Below are 20,751 nucleotides of genomic sequence, written 5' to 3'. Positions count from 1 at the left end.
TTCACTTCAATGTCACGTTCAGGTGATACATTTTAGTTACACAGCACCTCATGGGAGTCCCCACACAAAAAAGGTGTCGTGCGTTGGTTTAAAATGTATGGCCTTTGAAATGTTCACGTGTGAAATTTAACACTGCTCCATTTAGGTGGTGTGAAATTTTATTCACAAAAAAGGTGTGTTTTTTATTACCACCGGTCTTAACTGGATAAAAAAAACGCAGTCGGGGCTAAGCAATTTACATGTTAAATGCAACAACACTTTAGCCCCTTGGGCTTAGCTATTAAGCCCGGAGAATTCTCTGGGCTTAACTTTTTCAACAGATTTAAATCTGTGCTACCAAATAAACTTGTTCGTAAATTGTTTAGAATTTGTTTAAAAACATCAAAACTAGCAGCGTTCCTTTGGAAATATTTATCTACTTTTTAGTACTTAAAGCTGCTTTGAACTACTTTTTCAGTATAGCAAAGTAGATCAAAGTAGTTTTAAGTACTAAAAAGTAGATAAATATTTCCAAAGGAACGCAGCTACTGATGTTTGGAAGGACAATTATTATTTCAAATATTTATTTAATAGTTAGTTGAACTTTTTTTTTTTCAAAAACACACAAGAAACCCCAAAAGCGAAAAATATGACAACTTTATATTTTTTTGTGTCAGCTGATTTTGGAACATTTAGTATGCAGTGCTGCCAATTTTTCTCGCTAAGCTCCGAGGCGTTTTTTTTAACCAGTTAAGCCCGGTGGTAATAAAAAACACACCTAAAAAGCACTTTGAGAGCATAAACAAAATTTAATAGCTGAATGCGAAATTTTCGCACAAGCTTGTAGAGATGCGCAAAACAGTTCCAAAGCCGGAACGAACATGGAACGGTTCTTTTTTCGGTCGGAACTAGTTCCTGGAACTAGTTCCGCGGAACTATCAAGAATTTGAGTTTTTTTCAGGAAAATGCACCAAAAAAAGAAATAGTATGATATTGAATATTTTTTCCTTCTATTTCCTGGAACTAGTTCCGCGGAACTATCAAGAATTTGAGTTTTTTTTTTAGGAAAATGCACCAAAAAAAGAAATAGTATGAAATTGAATATTTTTTCCTTCTAGTTCCTGGAACTAGTTCCGCGGAACTATCAAGAATTTGAGTTTTTTTTTTTAGGAAAATGCACCAAAAAAAGAAATAGTATGAAATTGAATATTTGTTCCTTCTAGTTCCTGGAACTAGTTCCGCGGAACTATCAAGAATTTGAGTTTTTTTTTCAGGAAAATGTATCAAAAAAAGAAATAGTATGAAATTGAATATTTTTTCCTTCTAGTTCCTGGAACTAGTTCCGCGGAACTATCAATAATTTGAGTTTTTTTTTTAGGAAAATGCACCAAAAAAAGAAATAGTATGATATTGAATATATTTTCCTTCTAGTTCCTGGAACTAGTTCCGCGGAACTATCAAGAATTTGAGTTTTTTTTTTCAGGAAAATGTATCAAAAAAAGAAATAGTATGGAATTGAATATTTTTTCCTTCTAGTTCCTGGAACTAGTTCCGCGGAACTATCACGAATTTGAGTTTTTTTTTTAGGAAAATGCACCAAAAAAAGAAATAGTATGAAATTGAATATTTTTTCCTTCTAGTTCCTGGAACTAGTTCCGCGGAACTATCAAGAATTTGAGTTTTTTTTAGGAAATGCACCAAAAAAAGAAATAGTATGAAATTGAATATTTTTTCCTTCTAGTTCCTGGAACTAGTTCCGCGGAACTATCAAGAATTTGAGTTTTTTTTCAGGAAAATGTATCAAAAAAAGAAATAGTATGATATTGAATATTTTTTCCTTCTAGTTCCTGGAACTAGTTCCGCGGAACTATCAAGAATTTGAGTTTTTTTTTTAGGAAAATGCACCAAAAAAAGAAATAGTATGTAATTGAATATTTTTTCCTTCTAGTTCCTGGAACTAGTTCCGCGGAACTATCAAGAATTTGAGTTTTTTTTCAGGAAAATGTATCAAAAAAAGAAATAGTATGATATTGAATATTTTTTCCTTCTAGTTCCTGGAACTAGTTCCGCGGAACAATCAAGAATTTTTTCCTGATGGAAGACATGAAACTGGAACTATTAATGTAGTTCCATGTCCATGAGCATGATTCATAAGAGTGTATTTGTGGTTTTGGTTTGTGAATTTTTGACGCTCAACTCGTTCGCATCCATGTGTGTTGGCTTTGGATGAGAATTCTATGACATGCGTGTGTGTATTGTGTATTTCAAACAGAGTCAGAGACATGTTCGCTTTCGTTTTGTTTCTTGTTCCTCTTCTTCTTTCTTTCTTATGTGTGTGGCTGTGTCGGAACGATGGAACTGTTTAAATTAATTTTGTGGAACGAGTGGAACTAGTTCCGAGTGAGGAACTAGTTCCAGGAACTATTTGGCTCCGGAACTACCCATCTCTACAAGCTTGAGATCTCTGAGTATAAAAACTGTAATATTAGGTGTGTTTTTTTGTTTATCTATATAGATTTTGTGCAAAAAAACGACATCGAGATTTTTGGAATCCGTGTTAAAGTTTGGCAGCACTGAACATTAACTTAGACAACTGTCTGTCAAAAAGTTTGCTTTTGCTTTTTTATTTAAAAAATTAAAATTTAATAAAACAAAGCTCTAAACAAAATGAGAGAAAAAAAAAAAACAAACAAAAAAAATCGTAGAATTGTTCCTGTTTTACCTATGCTTACTTATGATGCCCAAGGAGATGACGAACAGAGATCGCTGCCACACATCGACAATGGTTTCCATTCCAAACTACCACCAGGAATTCTACCACATGGTTTGCCCACTATGAAGGAAGTTGCATCAGCCATAACACCACTTGAACACAAAAAAGAACCTGAAGAGAAAAATAAAGTAAGTGAATTTTTTCTCTCCTCTCTTTACATTAATTTAACATTTGTGCTTTCAGTTAAGGAACTATCAGAAGAACAAAAACAGATGATCATCTTGTCGGCGGACTTTCAAAGGTTTGTTTTACCCGCTGGACGTGTCATCGAAAGGGCTCTATCTGAGAATGTCGACATCTACACCGAATACATTGGAGGTGGTGATAGGAGTCAAACGATGAGAGGACACATGCTAGGTTGTCATTGAATCGAGATTTCCACGAAGACCGATGGTCTAAGAATCGATGCATCACTTCAATGGATTGGTCAACACATTTTCCTGAACTGGTTGTTGTTTCATATCACAATAATGAGGTTTGCATTTGTATTTTTTTCTACGATTCTATCTAAAACCCACTAACTTTTTTAAGGAGAGTCACAATGAACCAGATGGTGTTGTAATGGTCTGGAACACAAAATATAATCAAAACCTTATACTCTGTGGAACGTATTCCGGTCATATTGTATTATGGAATAATCGAGTGGAAAAGCGCACACCCATCCAGAGGACCAGAGGACACCTCTAAGTGCAACTGCACATACGCATCCAGTGTATTGTTTGCAAATGGTTGGCACACAGAATGCAGACAATGTGTTATCGATCTCATCCGATGGCAAGCTTTGCTCATGGAGTTTGGATATGTTGTCGATGCCGCAAGATACACTGGAATTGCAGCCACGGCAATCGAACCCAATTGCTATCAGTTGCATGTCCTTTCCATCGAATGAGATTAACAATCTGGTTATGGGTAGTGAAGATGGCAATGTTTATTATGGTAAAAGTTTGTTGTGATTTTCCATTTGCTTATAAATAAATTGTTGTTTCTACTCAAGCTTATCGACATGGAATACGTTCGGGTGTGTCTGAAGTCTATGAGAAACATTTGGGTCCAGTGACGGGAATATCAACTCATCCAAATCAATCTACAACAGATTTTGGTGATTTGTTTCTTACATCGTCCATTGATTGGACAATTAAGTTATGGAGTCTTAAGGTAAAATTTAATATCTACTATAACGACCAATATGTATTACATTTTTTGTATTTACTTGTAGGACACTAAACCATTATATTCATTTGAAAAAAATTCAAATTATGTTATGGTCTTCAATTCATCCCGCCTTGTTCGCTTCTGTCGACGGCAGTGGTCGCCTTGATTTATGGAATACCGAAGTGCCCTCGACATCGGTGATTGTTTTTTTTTTGTTTTTTGTATGTATGATAATGAAAATTAGTAAAAGAGTATTTACTGAGTAGGTACCTACTTATGAAAAAAAAAACATGAAACAAAAATGTTAAATGTTAAATAAATATATAGGTAAATTTTGTCAAAAGCTGAGTAATTCTTTCTTTGAGTATGTTATTTATTTCTAAAAACTAATACAAAGTTATGTGTTGAATTTTTTATGGAAACATTTTGTAAGTCTGATGTTGCAGTTCCGAGATTATGCAGTGAGGCGAGCACAAATTTGTTCAATTAATTTTCATATCGGATTGGAAACTTGTCAGATAAATCTTAATGAGAAAAAGCAAAACGGATTACGTTTTAATTTTGCAATTTGCAATTTAATAATTAAATAACTTATTTCTAAGATACATTTAAAATTTTGATGGCACAAAGGGGGTCTGACGTTAAATAATAATGACAAAGTTATAAAATATAAACAAATATAATACATGGATAAACTTAGTTTAAAAAGTCTGCTGTACTCGAGTTGTTCAGACCCGGATGTCCAGTTGTAGGGTTGGTTAAGTTGGGTTGGGAATCCATGTGTTTTGCCTTAATTCCTCCCTCTGCATAACTGTTTAGGAGGGGAAAGCAATTGCGAAGAAGATTCATGCAGATTTTCTCGGGATCTCGATGGGGGCTTTAGACCCATTTGTAGAAGACATGTCCTACAGAAACAAAACGACATCAATGCAGGCAGAGTACATAAGGAATATATCGAACCAAAAAAGGAGAATCAATAAAAATATTACCTGCAACCAATTGGGGAGCTAAATGATGCTCTGAAACAATTACCACTTTCACATGCCATTTGTTTCCACACTTCACTTATCATGCACATGTCGTCCAAGTTTGAACGCAGTGAAGCGATCTCTTATAAAATGGTTTTTCATCAACGGGAGCTGAAGGATTTTTGGGTGTTGAATGAGCTGCATAATGCAATGTTAGGATTGTCTTGCTTGTTGCTGTCTGCTGTTTGGGATGAAAAGTGTTTCCTGGGGGAATATTTTTTGGGAGGTTTGTTTGTATTTGCTTTTCTTCGCAGCGCACATACATGACGTGTATCATTTTAAAAATGTAAGAGACTGTTTTTGTGGTGGGCATTTTATTAACAACAAGAGCTTTGTTATCATTTATTCATGTTGATCGTCTAAGAATAGACGTTTTCGCAAACGAGCGGGCATTCCAAGAACATTTTACATTACATTTTGACTGTGAGGGTTGAAAGTACCGACACGATTAAGACCCAAGCGCACAGTACACAGAATTCTTTTGTGAAATAATTCCTAGAAAAAAAAGATAAATACGCTAGCTCATTGTAAGAATAAATTGATTTACTTTAAATCTCCTTTTCAGGTTTTCTCTTTAATTTTGGGGAAGATATCGCACTCTTGCAAACACGTGAATCCTAAAATTATTAAATTAAAAAAAAAACCAAAGTTTATCGTACAATTTTCATCTTTTTCCAAAAAATATGCTTATACTTACATTGATTTGTGTTGTTTGTTATTCCTAATTGAATTCAATTTTAAATATTAAATTTTTTTTTGTCATATATCTGTCAACTTCAGCTGTCGTTTATTGGAATCTGACATTTAATAAGTGTAATGTACCTTGGCAGTACTGTTTTCTATCGAGAGAAAGTAAAATCTGGATAATTATCTGGATTTTTCAAAAATCTATACAGATAAAGTTTTTGTTGTAATTAACACGTAAATTGTTTTCATTTCAAAAATCTCGATGTCGTTTTTTTGCACAAAATCTATATAGATAAACAAAAAAACACACCTATTATGTCGTTTTCCAAAATTCAAGGAGTGACACTCCTAGCTATGTAATCACTCCAAAAGGAGTGATTTCAAATTCCTAAATTGAAAAAGGAGTGCATTTTTGGAGTGAATTCTTCACTCCCAAAATTTTGAAGGAGTGACGGAGTGATTACCAATACTTCTACATTTGACTTCATGGACTGCTTGTCAAATTGTTGGGTGGTTGTTTTAACTTTTTTTTGTGAAGTAAATTATATTTATTTACAAAAAAAATTCAATAAAGTATTGTGAAAAATCACTAAAAGTGAATTTAAAAGATTGTGTTATTATTTTATTCATTATTTCGTATTACAAACACATGCAAAGCAAACGTCAAATCACTCCACTTGTCAAATTTTTCGTGAACAAATTCCAAAATTGCACAAAAAAGGAGTGATTCACTCCCATAATTTTGGAAAACGACATTACGGTCGGAGGTCGGACTGTCTTTTCTGGACTCCGTTTTCTTGCTTGAAGGGATATAAACAAACACAAATTACAAAAATCAACAGGTCTTTTTCCATATTTTTTTTATGACACAAAAATTTGTATTCTCGAACACACCTCCGCCAAATAAAAAAAATAGAAATGTCAAACATGGACTTGCGTTTTTGATTTTTCCAAAAGAAAAAAGAAAACCTAGTACACAAAAGTTGTACAATTTTTTCCCTCAAATTGCCTTAATTCCTGGCAAAATATTAAATTACTTGACCAAATAAACAAACACTAACCAAACATGGAATCACAAAATTCTGAAGATATCCTCGCAAATGCTATTAAATCTGTTGAATTACAAAATATCGAATTATCAGCATCAACAACGACCACAACAACAACAACTTCGAATGGAACAACCACGCCAACCACAACAAATTCTGCTGCAGGTGGTGGCAAAGAATTTTATGGTAAAGCCCAAAAATATTGGTCCGAAATACCAGCCACAGTCAACGGTATGCTCGGTGGTTTGGGTCACATAAGTGCAATTGATGTCAAAGGGTCAACAGAGTTCCTAAAAGGATTGAAAATACCAGGCCAACAAAATGCTCTCGATTGTGGAGCTGGAATTGGGCGGGTTTCAAAGAATCTACTAATGCCTCTCTTTGCTAAAGTTGATCTTGTCGAACAAGATGAACATTTTGCCAAAACAGCAAAGGACTATTGCAAGAGTGATAAATTGGGTAAAATCTACAATATGGGATTGCAGAAATTCACACCTGAAGAAGGCAAATACGATTTAATTTGGAGTCAATGGGTCTTGGGACATCTGCCTGATAATGATTTACTCGAATTTTATAAACGAGTAAAGACAGGACTGGCGAAAGGAGGCTATTTTGTGATGAAGGATAATGTCACAACATCGGGTAAAGTTGAACCTGATGAAGAGGATTCATCGATGACTCGACCTTTAACTACCTTCGAAACTATACTCCGAAATGCTGGCTTTAAAATTGTTAAAGTAACTCGTCAGCAAGGATTTCCTAAAGGGTTGTATCCTGTTTATATGATAGCCTGCCGACCGGCGGCATGAAACAAATAAATGAGAACTTATTTTAATTGGAAACTTTTTTTTGTTTGTTTTATTTACATTTTACAAGAATGTGGGTATCGTGGGTAGGGAATTACATCTCGGATGTTTTTAACTCCTGTTATGAGTTGAAGGAATCGCTCAAATCCTAGACCAAAGCCTCCAGTAGGGATGCCACCGTATTTTCTAAGATCTAAATACCATTGCAGGCCAGGAGGAATTTTGTTCTTCAACACATCGTAGTTGTTCTCTCTCAAACTGCCTCCACAGAGTTCTCCCACCGATGGCATTAATAAATCCAATGCATGGACTTTTGAGGCATCTGTTTTTGATTGTCTCATATAGAAGGGCTTCTGATCTGCTGGCCAATCAATGACAAATAGTGGGCTTTTAAGATGATCTACTAAGAATAGTTCTTGTTCCTTTGAGAATCCTTCATTAGTTTTAAGGTCTGTTTTGAATCTAGATTTGTTGTCACTTAGGATGGTAAAAGCGTCTTCGTACGTCAAAGTTATCCAATTTTTGTCCAACCAGGAGAGATCTACATCGGCAGCTGCTTTTTTCTGACAATGATGAACGTCTTCCGAGCTTTTGTTCATTACTTCTTGGCTAACTGATTTAACCATTGTCTCAATGAAACTTGTGAGATCGTTCATGGTGTATGTGAATGCTAATTCAGCTTCAACCATATAAAACTCGGCTAAATGCAATGGAGACTTGCAATTTTCAGCTCTGAAAGCAGGCGAAAAGGTGTAAGTACCACCTAAGCCATAAGTAGCAGCTTCAAGATGTAGTTGACCAGAAACGCTTAGGAATACCTTTTGATCGAAATAACTTTCGTCGAAAGGTACTCCATCGCGAGACATGTCTTTTAACAGTTTTTCGTTATCGGGTTTCACTACAAACGTCTAAAAAAGGCAAATAAGAGAAATTCATGGAATGACAGTTTAAAGATCTTACCTCTCCGGCTCCTTCACAGTCATTTGTTGTCAGAATCGGGGTGTGAATTTGGATTAGACCTTGTTCGTCCATAAAATCATGAATTGCTTTTGCTGCTCTATGTCGAACTCGGAGTTGGGAAGCTATGTAGTCAACACGGGAACGGAAATGAAGATATTCTCTCACATATTCTGGGGGATGTTGTTGTTTTGGGACAAATGGAAATCCTTCCTGCAAGGACGAGTTTCCTAAAAGGAAGGGAATTGTTTAGATGTTTTGTTTTTCCCTTTTTCATCTTTTGGTTCAAACCTAAGAGAGTGACTTCATTGGCATGTAGTTCATTGTGTCCATTAGGAGCTGTTTGAATAACACCACTAATGCTAACTGAACAGCCAGGTGATAGAGCTTTCGTTTGGTCGTTCTTTGGGACAACGATTTGAAATTTTTCAGCTGTCGATCCATCATTGACGTCGAGAAAGAGATTTGTTTTCATACGACGGATATTTAGAATCCAACCCTGATTGATTTAATTAAGTGTTCTATTAAATATGAAGGCTTCATTTGAGAATTCCTTACCTGAATTCCAAATGAATCACCCGGCTTAGTTGTGGGAGCTGTTTTAATACGTGAGTATTCAGGTGCATTTTCTGGTGATTTAGGTTGATTATCTTTGGATTCGATTGGATTTTTTGGGGAGAGTTGACTTATACATCGAAGGGTTCTTGTAAGGATTGGTAATTCTTTTAATTTTAACATAATCAGAAGGTAATTAAATATTTTTAACTTCTGTTTATTATGAAATGTGTGTAGTTGGAAAATTTTTGAAGTTTTCTGTTTTATTTTGACGTATAATGTTGCTGGGATTTGACAAGATGAAAAAACATGTTGCTGGGGAATGAAGTTTATATCTAGCAACATTTTAATGGGGAGCTTACATTATCCTTTTATATTTTGCATTACTTAACGAGACATTTACATGAATGAAAACTTGCCAGTTGTAGTTAGTACGACAACTTTCAAATGCTCTTTACATAAAAACTTTCAAAGAATGAGCAAAATAATTTTATGACAATTTGTCTCTATTTAAGAAAAGTGGTGGATCATTTATACCACGAAAATTTTGGAAAAAATACTGGCAAGTTGTCAGTCGTGTAAATGGGCTGTAATAGGCTTCTGTAAAGCTTTATAGGAGCGAAATTGTTTGTAGGGTTGATATTGTAGCAGTGTTTTCGTGCGAATTATGGTACGCAGCTGAAACGAAATTTTCCATACAAAAATTCGATAACGAAATCTTGAACGATATATAAAATTTGTTTTGTTTTATTTTCTGATGTTTTTTCTTGAATTTTTTTATTTGTATTTATATTATTATTACTTTGCCAATACCCAATGGTATTAACATGTTGGCTGTTGGCTTTGGAGACTTCAAAATTTTTCGTTTCGCTTTAGCTGCATACAAGGCTTAAACAACTATTTTTCAGGAAATGCTCCAAGCCCAATCTCTCTCTTTTAGCATGTAACTCTTTTTGTTTTTAATCCTTTTGGTGTTTAATTTATATTAAAGGACTTTGAGGTATTACTGGATTACTGGGATTAGTAAAGTTGAAATCCGCTGTCGGTGGTCAAAATTAGAACAAAGAGCAACCAAAATAATACTCCATTTTAAATTAATTTTAATGGAGAGTGAATAAAAGGGGCCTAATTAAGCGCTGATTTTTCAATCGTAAGTTTTACAAAAATTAATTGATCCAATTTGATTATTTTTAAATTTATTTGTAGTTGAATTAAAAGTTGCAATTGTTTTGTCGCATTTTAATTTGAGGTTTACCCGATACAATTCAGCGTAGTTTATTTTATATATATTTATCATTATTTTGACAATTATGTAGTTTTATTTTCTGAAAATAATGAACTTTCGTAATGTATGAAAATTTGTAGGTACCTATATGTATTGATTAAAGTTTTAACGAAACGAATAATTATTAATTTTAATTTCACTTTAAGTTGTAAATGTTTTGCCCGATACTGTATAGTGTATATATCTATACCTACATTTTTAAAAAGCCAGAAGGTACTTTCGTTCAATTTTCCTAAAACCTCGAAAAAAATTAATTTAAACGCTGTTTTTCGGTCGTTAGAGTTGTGTTTTATCTTAAATAGACAAACAATGAAATGTTCTATTTCCGGAAAAAAAGTAAAAAATAACTTCCAAATAAATTCTAGTTCCCTAACCTACCTTACCTAACAGGAATAACTAAACTATAATGTTTTAATTAAAGCATATCAGTAATTACTCAATGATACACACTGGGCCTAGGATTAGGTTGTGATTATTTTATTAAATTTCTATAAAGGCTTGGCCACACCGGAGGGTATGCGGTAGAGGTACGGGTAGCGGTAACGATATTTGTATGAAAAAAATTCCACATCTGAACGTTGATATGTCAGTTTGGAATTTTGTTCATACAAGTACCGTTACCTCTACCCGTACCGCTACCGCATACCCTCCGGTGTGGCCAAGCCTTAATGTAGGGTTTAGGTACTACTGAAACAACACAAGCCTAAAGGGCTGCCAACTGTCAACATCAATTTGCTGTTGAAGCCCGATGTAAAATAAAAATATATGTAATTTATTATGGGTAACTTTAATTTATGTATAACTGCAATTTCCTTACAATTTTGAATAACTACACTCATGAACAACTAAGCCTGGTTGAATGTTTTTCAAATTAACACACACCCGAGAGAGCCATTGCAACTTCAAAATCCCTTTTCAAAATAGAAAAAACTTCTTCTACGCCCTTTTGGCAGTTACATGCAAGTCCCCAAACAGCAGCTCGTCCTATAAAAACCATTTTAGGTCCCAGTGCCAGAGCTTTTATGATATCATTTCCATCACTTATTCCACCATCCATCATCACAACCAAATCATTTCCAACTGTTCTAACAATTTCTTGTAGAACTTCAATTGTAGCTGGCACAGAATTATGTTGTCTTCTTCCATGATTGGATACAATAATTTCTTTGCAGCCGAATTCTTTTGCCAATAAAGCATCTTCACTGGTTAAAATACCTTTAGCAATTACTGGTAGTTTGGTCAATTTTATCAGCCATTCAACGTCTTTCCATGTAATTATGGGATCAAATAGATTTGTGAAATATTCACTGAGTCCTGAACCTGTACCAGAGCTTTTAACTATACTTGCTTTTGAACCTGAAAATTTTGCAAAGCTTAAAAGTGAAACAGAAATCAACATCTAGAACATCGAGAATATATTTGAGAAGCTTACCTTAAATGATCAGGCAGGCTAAATTTATTTCGAATGTCTGAACGTCGCTGTCCAGTAGAGATGAGCTAAGTCGTGATTTTTCAATCACAGGTATACCTGTGACTGTGATTTTTAATTCACGGTGATTCTAACCTGTGATTTTTAACCGTGATTTCAATTTTTTTTTATGAAAATCCCAAAAAAAAAAAAAAAAAAAGTAGCATTTTTAACGTTTGTATTTTCGTACGATACTTACATACGTAGGAAGTACTATTGAAGCTCAAATACGAGTATATGTATTTGAAACAATGGAGCTGATTTTACAAGGAAAACTGGTTTTAGCAAACAGATCCGCGATTTACCAAAGCCATTAGTGATTATACTGGGGAAAACATTATTTTGTCTAGGAGACTCTTGATTTTACGGAAGAAATTTATTATTTTACGGGAAAAGTAACTTTTAAACCCCTTATTCTAATCAGGGCAACCTGCGATTTCACAGCAAATATTCGGGTGCAAATCGTGATTCTTCTGGAGCCATACGTTATTGTAAGGGGTTAACAAAACAATTATTTTACCGAACGTGCGTGAATTTCGGTAAAAACAATTCACGTTGCAAAAAATTGTTTTATCCAAAATCACAGGTTAAAAGTAATTTTCAATGCATCTGCGTGAATTCCGGCTAAAATAATTCACTTTTACACTGTTGCAAATAGTTGTTTTGGCCAAAATAAAAGTCATTTTCAATGCATTTTCGAACTCTGCTCAAAATAATTCACCTATACACTTGACCTGTTGCAAAAGTTGTTTTGGGAAAAATCACAGGTTTGAAATAATTTCAAAGCATTTGTGAAGTGAATTCCTGTCAAACCAATTCACGTTTACAAAAGAACTATTGCAAAAGTTGTTTTGGGAAAAATCACAGGTTAAAAATAATTCCAAAGCATTTGTGAAGTGAATTCCTGTCAAACCAATTCACGTTTGCATAAGAACTATTGAAAAGTTGTTTTGGTAAAAATCACAGGTTATAATTTCCAATGCACTTGTGTAAATTCCTATAAAAACAGTTCACGTTTGCACAAGAACTGTTGCAAAAGTTATTTTTTCCAATCAAAGGTCAAAAGTAATTTTCAATGCATTTTCGTGAATTCCGCTTTAAATAACTAACGTTTACATAAGAATTGGTGCAAAAATTATTTTGAACAAAATCACGGGTTTAAAAAAATCCTGAACATTTGCGTGAATTCCGGTCAAAACATTCACGTTCACAAAAGAACTATTGCAAAAGTTGTTTTTGGAAAATCACAGGTTAAAAATAATTCCAAAGCATTTGTGAAGTGAATTCACGTTTACACAAGAACAAGAACTGTTTAAAAGTTGTTTTGGGAAAAATCACAGGTTATAATTGCCAATGCACTTGTGTAAATTCCGGTAAAAACAATTCACGTTTACACAGTAACTGTTGCGAAAACGCATTGAAAATGACTTTTGACCTGTAATTTTGGAAAAAATAACTTTTTGCTACAGGTCAAGTGTAAACGTGAATTATTTTCCGCGGAATTCACGAAAACGCATTGAAAATGACTTTTGACCTGTGATTTTGAAAAAAATAACTTTTTGCTTCAGGTCAAGTGTAAACGTGAATTATTTTCCGCGGAATTCACGAAAACGCATTGAAAATGACTTTTGACCTGTGATTTTGGAAAATATAACTTTTTGCTACAGGTCAAGTGTAAACGTGAATTATTTTCCGCGGAATTCACGAAAACGTATTAAAAATGACTTTTGACCTGTGATTTTGGAAAAAATAACTTTTTGCTACAGGTCAAGTGTAAACGTGAATTATTTTCCGCGGAATTCACGAAAACGCATTGAAAATGACTTTTGACCTGTGACATTTACTTTTGACAAACATTTTTGCCTCACTTCTAGTGTAAAGTGTAAACTTAAAACATAGAGATCTTTTTTATGATTGATCTATGAGATCACGCCATATCCTAAACGAGCTTGTCGAAAATGACATTCGGGGTAAATGCTCTATTTGAGCGAAATGCGAACTGTAAAGTGAAAAGTAAATACCCAATTCACGGTTAAGGTAATCACAGGTTATTTGAGAACTGTTCACAGGTAGTGATTGTGATTTGTCAATCACAGGTTAAAAATCACAGGTCATGATTTTTTGCTCATCTCTACTGTCCAGTGATTTGTGAGTCTATCGTTAGAACTATGGCCTTATATTTGGTTTTTTCGGCTCTACGAACTAGACTTTCTAAGAGCTCTGTAAATGAAAAAAATATTCATTAATACATACCTCTACAATCATAAATGTTCTTTAATGGTGACGATAATGATTTTACCTGTTTCTGTAAATGTAAAGGTTAAACCATTTATCTGTATCTGGTGCACCTTCAGCCACTTATTCCATTGGTGTGTTTGAACCGGTGCCTACTTCACCGTCAGGATGTGCTAAACGCGGATTCGCACAAGGTGATATTCCAAGAGGCCATTTAAGTTTGCATCCTAAAATTGTTGTGCTGGTATCAAGTTTGGAAATGTCACGCAGGTACCTGGGGCGTATACGTAACCTTTTCCAAGTAATAATATAATTATTAATACTTTTATCATTTATTAACAAACAAAGTTGAATCCCACTTTTTTAATTCATTTCTATTCAAATTCAAGGTATTTTGATCACCAGCACCGGTTTGAAAATATTCGAAGGAACTCTTTTCAAGGACGGTTTGAGCTTTCTTTTCAAAGTTTTCAAGGCAGACAAATGCCATGATGATTAACTCACAAGCTGATGTTAATAAACTGATCTACAAGTAACAAAATGTTGAGTAATACCAAATGTTTTTATATATGTAGGTGCCTTTATTATAATTTTCTACTCATTGTTTTAAAGATATTTAGTATAATGTCTACCTCGATGTATATTACTTTCTTCTTATTTCTTATCATTATAAACAAATTTTTTGAGGCATATGATGAAGGATAATTATTTGTTTGGATTTTGATTAAACGAGACCGTCTGACAATAATCGTCTTTTCCCTCAAAAGTGAGACTTTTTTTAAATAAACATAGTATTGTAATCAATGAGAAAATGTATGTGGGTGGGTCCATCACAGACAGGTGCGTACACACCATTAGGGCAAGTGGGGCGATGCCCCGGGGCCCCCAACACGCCAGGGCCCCGTAAGGAGGAGAGAAATTATATTTTTCAGTGAATTGGTAAAAAAAAAGTATTACCTTAGGGGTCCCAAAAAAATAAATTGCTTTTTTGAAAGAAAAATTACATATTATCTTGGGGGTCCAAAAAATATCAGGGGCCCCAGAAAAAATAAGTGGGCGTATGGGTACTTTTTCATTTTTTCTTATTTTCTATATAAAAGGGGCCCCAAAAATTTAGTCTTGCCCCGGGGCCCCAACGTACGCCCCTGATCGCGAAGACTCCACGCAGTTTTCACAGTAGGATACTTACACAATTTCTTTTTATTTTATGGAAACATTTTTATTGCTTAATTTAATTTTAACTAAGTAAACTAACACCCCGATTTTCCCCCACAGTCACAACTTGTGAGAGTCACAATTCTTCGTTAAGTCGTTGTAAGTTGTGATCTGCTCCATAGGAGATTACTCGAGTCCGATCATTATGACCATAGCTTTAAACAACTAGCAATAGCCAATTGTTAATTAGTCTTTGTAAAATTAAATTAAAAGTAAAAAGGTAAAAATGTGCCACATAAAGTTTTTATTAATACCACATTCGAAATATTCGCCCTTGAAGCTTTTGTAAGCATAAAATCATCAAAATGAGAACCTATGTATTTTAATGTTCATTAAAAATATTCCATCGACATAAAAAAATTATGAAATTTTTTTTTATCTCAAGTCAAATAAGATAACTTAAATTTATAAGGTTCATAAAGTGCTAATTTTTTTAAAATCTTTTGAATAAATAAAAGTATAATATTCTGTATTCTTCTTATTATTTTAATCAAAATGTAGTACAAACAAATATTATCTCTATTTAATTATACCTTCTGTTTGAGTAAATCAATAAAAACAAGTATAAACAAGAAATATTTTAATTTAGTTTTATGGGACGGTTTCTTATGATTTTTTTTCGATATAAATACTGTACCTACTTAATTTTATTAAAAATTATGTCCTAACTTTAAGACTTAAAAATTAGAATTTGACTAAACATCAAGATAACATAAGATGACTGAAATGCGAAAAACTTGCCTCAGAATTCTGAAGGTTGAAAACTTGCTACAGTAATTTTCCATCCCTTAGCTATAAAAAGTTATAAAAATGCCTATTTTTTCTTAATCACCTCCCCTGATTTTAATAAATTTTAAAAATAATTTTTTGTATAATTATTTTACTGTTTAATCTATCTGTTTTGTATGATCTGTAACATCAACATTAAAATCAAAACAAAGTATTTATCAAATTTTGCTTACTAATACAGTTTTATTACAATTTAGCATAATGTGATTCATGAACAATTAAATTTGGTTGAATTTGTTTCAAATTTGTGCAACCAGAAAGGGTCATAGCAATTGTTAAATCCTTCTTCAGAATATCAAGTAATTCTTCAACGCCCTTCTGTCCACCACAAGCTAGACCCCATAAAGCAGCTCGTCCAATAAACACCATCTTAGCACCCAATGCTAAAGCCTTTAAGATGTCATTGCCATCATTTATTCCACCATCCATCATTACGACTAAATCATTTCCAACAGCTCTAACAATTTCTGGTAGAGCTTCAATTGAAGCTGGTACTGAATCTAGTTGCCTTGCTCCGTGATTCGAGACAATAATACCCTTACAGCCAAATTCCTTTGCCAATACAGCATCTTCATGGGTAAGAACTCCTTTGGCAATAACAGGTAGTTTTGTAATTTTGACTAACCATTCGACATCCTTCCATGTGAGTTGTGGATCGAATTGACTCATCACATATTCGTTGATGCCAGAACCTTTTCCTGAGCTTTTGACGGCTTGTGTTGAAGCTTCTGAAAAGTTGCTTAACCTTAAAGAAAATTTGATTGATATTTTGGTGAAGGTTGAAAACGTATAATGCAATATAATATTACTGTAAATGCGGAGGTAAACCGAATTTATTTCGAATATCAGAACGTCGTTGTCCGAAAATGGGTGCGTCAATTGTAAGAACTAACGCCTTGAAATTGGCCTTTTCAGCTCTGCGTACGAGTCTTTCTGTTAGCGATCTGCCAAAAAAAGAGAACACATTTTAACTGCCTTTCAATTCTCAATTTGATAATTTTTATCAAACCTGTCTTTGTAAACATAAAGCTGAAACCATTTATCGGTATCCGGTGCTCCTTGAGCAAGCTCTTCAATAGATGTTGTAGATAAGGTGCTTAGTATAAAAACACTTCCTGCTTGGCCAGCAGCTCGGGCATTAGCTATTTCTCCATCTGGGTGTGCCATACGTTGCATTGCAGTTGGTGCAATTCCAACTGGCCACTTAACTTTGCATCCTAAAACTGTTGTACTTGTATCCAATTTAGACACATCTCTTAAAAATCTTGGGCGAATACGTAATCTGTTTTAAAATAAAACAAAATCTAGAATCCACTTTGTTGTAGTTTAAATATATCAATCTCACTTTCTGAATGCATCTCTAGTTCGATTCAAGGTATATTGATCACCAGCACCAGAACGATAATAATCCAATGCATTCTTCTCAAGAACTGTTTGGGCTTTCTTTTCAAAATCGGCAACGCAAACAAAAGCCATTGTATCTTTAATATGAAAATAATTACCACTGAACTGATTCAAGACTTCTAACCAAGTGTGGAACAACAATGATTTGATATTGTTTTCGACATCAAGTTTGAGATGTCAGCATCATGGGTGATAATCTTATCAATAATTGTCTAGCTTAAATAATAACACAATATATAAATATTTTAACACCATACAGCTTTGACAGGCACGTTTATTAAGGTAGAGCGCTACTGTAGAGCTAAAACTCTTTAATTCGTAATATTTTTCGTCTTTATTGTTCTTTGAAAACCATCCCATTTAAAGATCGCACCACAAAAAATGGTATAGAAGCTTTTAATAGGTATTGTAAGGCTGATATCAAAAGAAAGGATTTTTACTCCACTTTAATGTTCATATTAAAATTGTCGTTGTAATAGGTGATTTGTTTTAATTTAGAATTTTATTGAATACAATTGTATTGAAAGTTCACACTAATGCAAGTGTTACTTCTTATCATGACGAAGTGACGATTTTAAAAATTGTATTCCATACGTTGTATAAGTGAATTTGAATTGTTTTGGCCATTGGCGTAGTAATAGATTTTTCGAAAGACAAAATCTCTCAGTAATCCGATAATCGATAATGGATACAATTATATGAGAAATAATCCGAACATACCTTAAATCTTAATATTCATATAAAAAAAAAAAAAAAACTACTTAAGATTTGCTCTGGCATCGTTTTGTTTTCGGAAACATGTTTTCAATAAGAATTTATTTAAGAAACGTTTACATGGAAGCATTCCTAGAAAATACAATAGTAGCCCAGGGAAATTAGTAATTTAAATCGCATTTTTCGCGGGACAAAATTTTTTTCATGAAATGTGTTCGGGTGGTTGTCCTTATCATAAAAGTCAATTTGTTGGCATAATTGGAGGTTGGGAACAGCCGCCATCTTGGAAAAGAGATTGGTATCGTTTTTATTGAATAGCTCCATTGTTATTCTTTTTAACAAAAAATGACAAAGGTAAGACTTATTAACAATAAAATTATCTAAGAAATGATATACAAAACAATTCCGTGAGTTGATTAAACAAAATTTTATAGTTGGTCAAAGTGCGGGTTTGTATCGCAAGGTTGGGACAAAATGACATTTTTTCATACATCTGACGAACTTTAGATTTGTTTGGATAATTCTTAAAGAATGAATTGTAGTACTTATAATTACCTATAAAATGAGCCCACAATCGTTATTGTCACCATCGTATTGTAGAAGTAATCTAACTCCGAAACTCTCCATGTACTAGTCAATAGTAAGAAAAAAGCTGTTTTTTTGCTAGTAGGCCGAGAAAATTTTGGGAGTAGAGGTATAACCAAAATATAAGTACGCAGTTTTGCAGCCATACGCGTGTTAATGTCGATTTCGAAGGTCTGACAACTCTAATTTTGTGCTTTATACGGTTTTTGGGGGGTTAAATAACGTAAGTTTTCCAGTTAATGTGAATGGGCTAAATTTATACTTTTTGAAATTATAAATATACGAGCTGATGCTCTATTATTTTTCCTAAATCTGGACACCTCAATCTCGGCTATGGGGTTAATAGAACTCACGATATAAGCTTTTTTAACTAACCATATCAGGCTTTTCAATTCAAATAAACAAACAAAAATCTAAACAAAAAAAGCTTCTAAAACATAATCGTATAAACGGCTTATATATAGTTCTATTGGTCACATCCTCAAGATTGGGGTGTTTAGATTTAGGAAAAATAATTGAGCATCAGCTTGTATATTTATAATTTCAAAAAGTATAAATTTAGCCCATTCACATTAACTGGAAAACTTACGTTATTTAACCCCCCAAAAACCGTATAAAGCACAAAATTAGAGTTGTCAGACCTTTGAAATCGACATTAACACGCGTATGGCTGCAAAACTGCGTACTTATATTTTGGTTATACCTCTACTCCCAAAATTTTCTCGGCCTACTAGCAAAAAAAAACAGCTTTTTTCTTACCTTTGGCTAGTACATGGAGAGTTTCGGAGTTAGATTACTTCTACAATACGATGGTGACAATAACGATTGTGGGCTCATTTTATAGGTAATTATAAGTACTACAATTCATTCTTGAAGAATTATCCAAACAAATCAAAAGTTCGTCAGATATATGAAAAAATGTCATTTTGTCCCAACCTTGCGATACAAACCCGCACTTTGACCAACTATAAAATTTTATTTAATCAACTCACGGAATTGTTTTGTATATCATTTCTTAGATAATTTTATTGTTAATAAGTCTTACCTTTGTCATTTTTTGTTAAAATGAATAACAATGGAGCTATTCAATAAAAACGATACCAATCTCTTTTCCAAGATGGCGGCTGTTCCCAACCTCCAACTATGCCAACAAATTGACTTTTATGATAAGGACAACCACACGAACACATTTCATGAAAAAAATTTTGTCCCGCGAAAAATGCGATTTCATGCCTATATTTTGACTAATTTCCCTGAGCTATAGGTATATCTAAACTTTTAAAGTTTTTAACTCTTATTTTTATGAAATTTGATGAGTAGACAACTTTTGTAGGGCCTAAAAATAGACTGAAAAATTTATAACATTCTTCAAGATTTTGTCTAAAGGAATAGGAATTTATCAGTGTAGGTTGCACCCAAATGCCGTTTGATAAACTACGTTAATGAAGTTTTTACACAAATAAATATGTAAATCATTATACTTTCATGCAGATTAAATAAGTCTTAAATGTAAGTGCACACTGTCGTATAACTTTATTTGCAATAAAAATGGTTTAAGATCAAAGTATCACATCATGTTGATAAGACAACATTTAAATAATTGAGATGAATGTACAAACGTACATATCGTCGGCTCAAAGGAAAAACTCACTAACTTCTATTTAAATCGTATGTAGTTAGTGAGTTTTTTCTTTGGACCGACAATAAGTACGTCATTGCGTTTTTAAAAAATAAAAACAAAAAAAAAACAAAGAAAAACATAAAATCTACGATTGGGTCGCGAGTTTTTATTGTTGTGGTTCTAGTCCAGAAAACTAGAGGGTCCAAAGCACTTAATTCGTGTTTTTTGTTGATTAGCAGGGACGATAAACAGAATTGTAAAAGATTGCAATCTTTTTTAAATGCAATCTTTAATGACTTTAATTAAGAGATTGCATTCATTGCTTTATATGTATATGAGACTTATGGTATGGAATTCATAGTCGTCACTTAAGTTGGAAAATATCTTAATAATTCGCTCAAGCGAATCCTTATTCATAGTCATCACTGGAGTCGAAATATTTTCTCAAG

General features: G+C 33.5%; 3 protein-coding genes, 1 long non-coding RNA gene and 2 pseudogenes across 4 annotated transcripts; 2 read left to right on the top strand and 4 right to left on the bottom strand.

Annotated features, from left to right (window-relative positions):
- The first annotated feature begins 2,569 nt into the window (after positions 1 to 2,569).
- On the top strand, positions 2,570 to 4,185 carry LOC129918363 (cytoplasmic dynein 1 intermediate chain-like; annotated as a pseudogene).
- Positions 4,186 to 4,452: 267 nt separating this feature from the next.
- On the bottom strand, positions 4,453 to 5,152 carry LOC129918907 (uncharacterized). The gene is made up of 2 exons (XR_008773020.1): positions 4,894 to 5,152; positions 4,453 to 4,809 (listed from the first exon to the last, which is right to left on the bottom strand). It is a non-coding gene; the product is annotated as an uncharacterized LOC129918907 (long non-coding RNA).
- Positions 5,153 to 6,518: 1,366 nt separating this feature from the next.
- On the top strand, positions 6,519 to 7,510 carry LOC129919049 (alpha N-terminal protein methyltransferase 1). Its single transcript, XM_055999856.1, has one exon. The coding sequence runs from the start codon at positions 6,686 to 6,688 to the stop codon at positions 7,475 to 7,477; it is 792 nt and encodes a 263-aa protein (XP_055855831.1). The 5' UTR covers positions 6,519 to 6,685; the 3' UTR covers positions 7,478 to 7,510.
- LOC129919048 (probable asparagine--tRNA ligase, mitochondrial) lies at positions 7,495 to 9,253 on the bottom strand. Its single transcript, XM_055999855.1, has 4 exons — positions 8,990 to 9,253; positions 8,723 to 8,930; positions 8,435 to 8,661; positions 7,495 to 8,382 (listed from the first exon to the last, which is right to left on the bottom strand). Exons 1-4 carry the CDS (start codon positions 9,167 to 9,169, stop codon positions 7,531 to 7,533), a joined length of 1,467 nt encoding a protein of 488 aa, XP_055855830.1. The 5' UTR covers positions 9,170 to 9,253; the 3' UTR covers positions 7,495 to 7,530.
- A 1,831-nt stretch (positions 9,254 to 11,084) lies between these two features.
- Positions 11,085 to 14,464, bottom strand: LOC129918844 (2-Hydroxyacid oxidase 1-like; annotated as a pseudogene).
- Positions 14,465 to 16,132: 1,668 nt separating this feature from the next.
- LOC129919745 (2-Hydroxyacid oxidase 1-like) lies at positions 16,133 to 17,603 on the bottom strand. Its single transcript, XM_056000758.1, has 4 exons — positions 17,324 to 17,603; positions 16,988 to 17,260; positions 16,788 to 16,922; positions 16,133 to 16,723 (listed from the first exon to the last, which is right to left on the bottom strand). The coding sequence occupies exons 1-4, from the start codon at positions 17,452 to 17,454 to the stop codon at positions 16,165 to 16,167; spliced, it is 1,098 nt and encodes a 365-aa protein (XP_055856733.1). The 5' UTR covers positions 17,455 to 17,603; the 3' UTR covers positions 16,133 to 16,164.
- Positions 17,604 to 20,751: the final 3,148 nt, after the last annotated feature.

The sequence above is a fragment of the Episyrphus balteatus genome, chromosome 4 (assembly GCF_945859705.1).
Source record: "Episyrphus balteatus chromosome 4, idEpiBalt1.1, whole genome shotgun sequence".
Taxonomy (NCBI): Eukaryota; Metazoa; Arthropoda; class Insecta; order Diptera; family Syrphidae; genus Episyrphus; species Episyrphus balteatus.
This window is presented reverse-complemented; position numbering and strand designations above follow the sequence as displayed.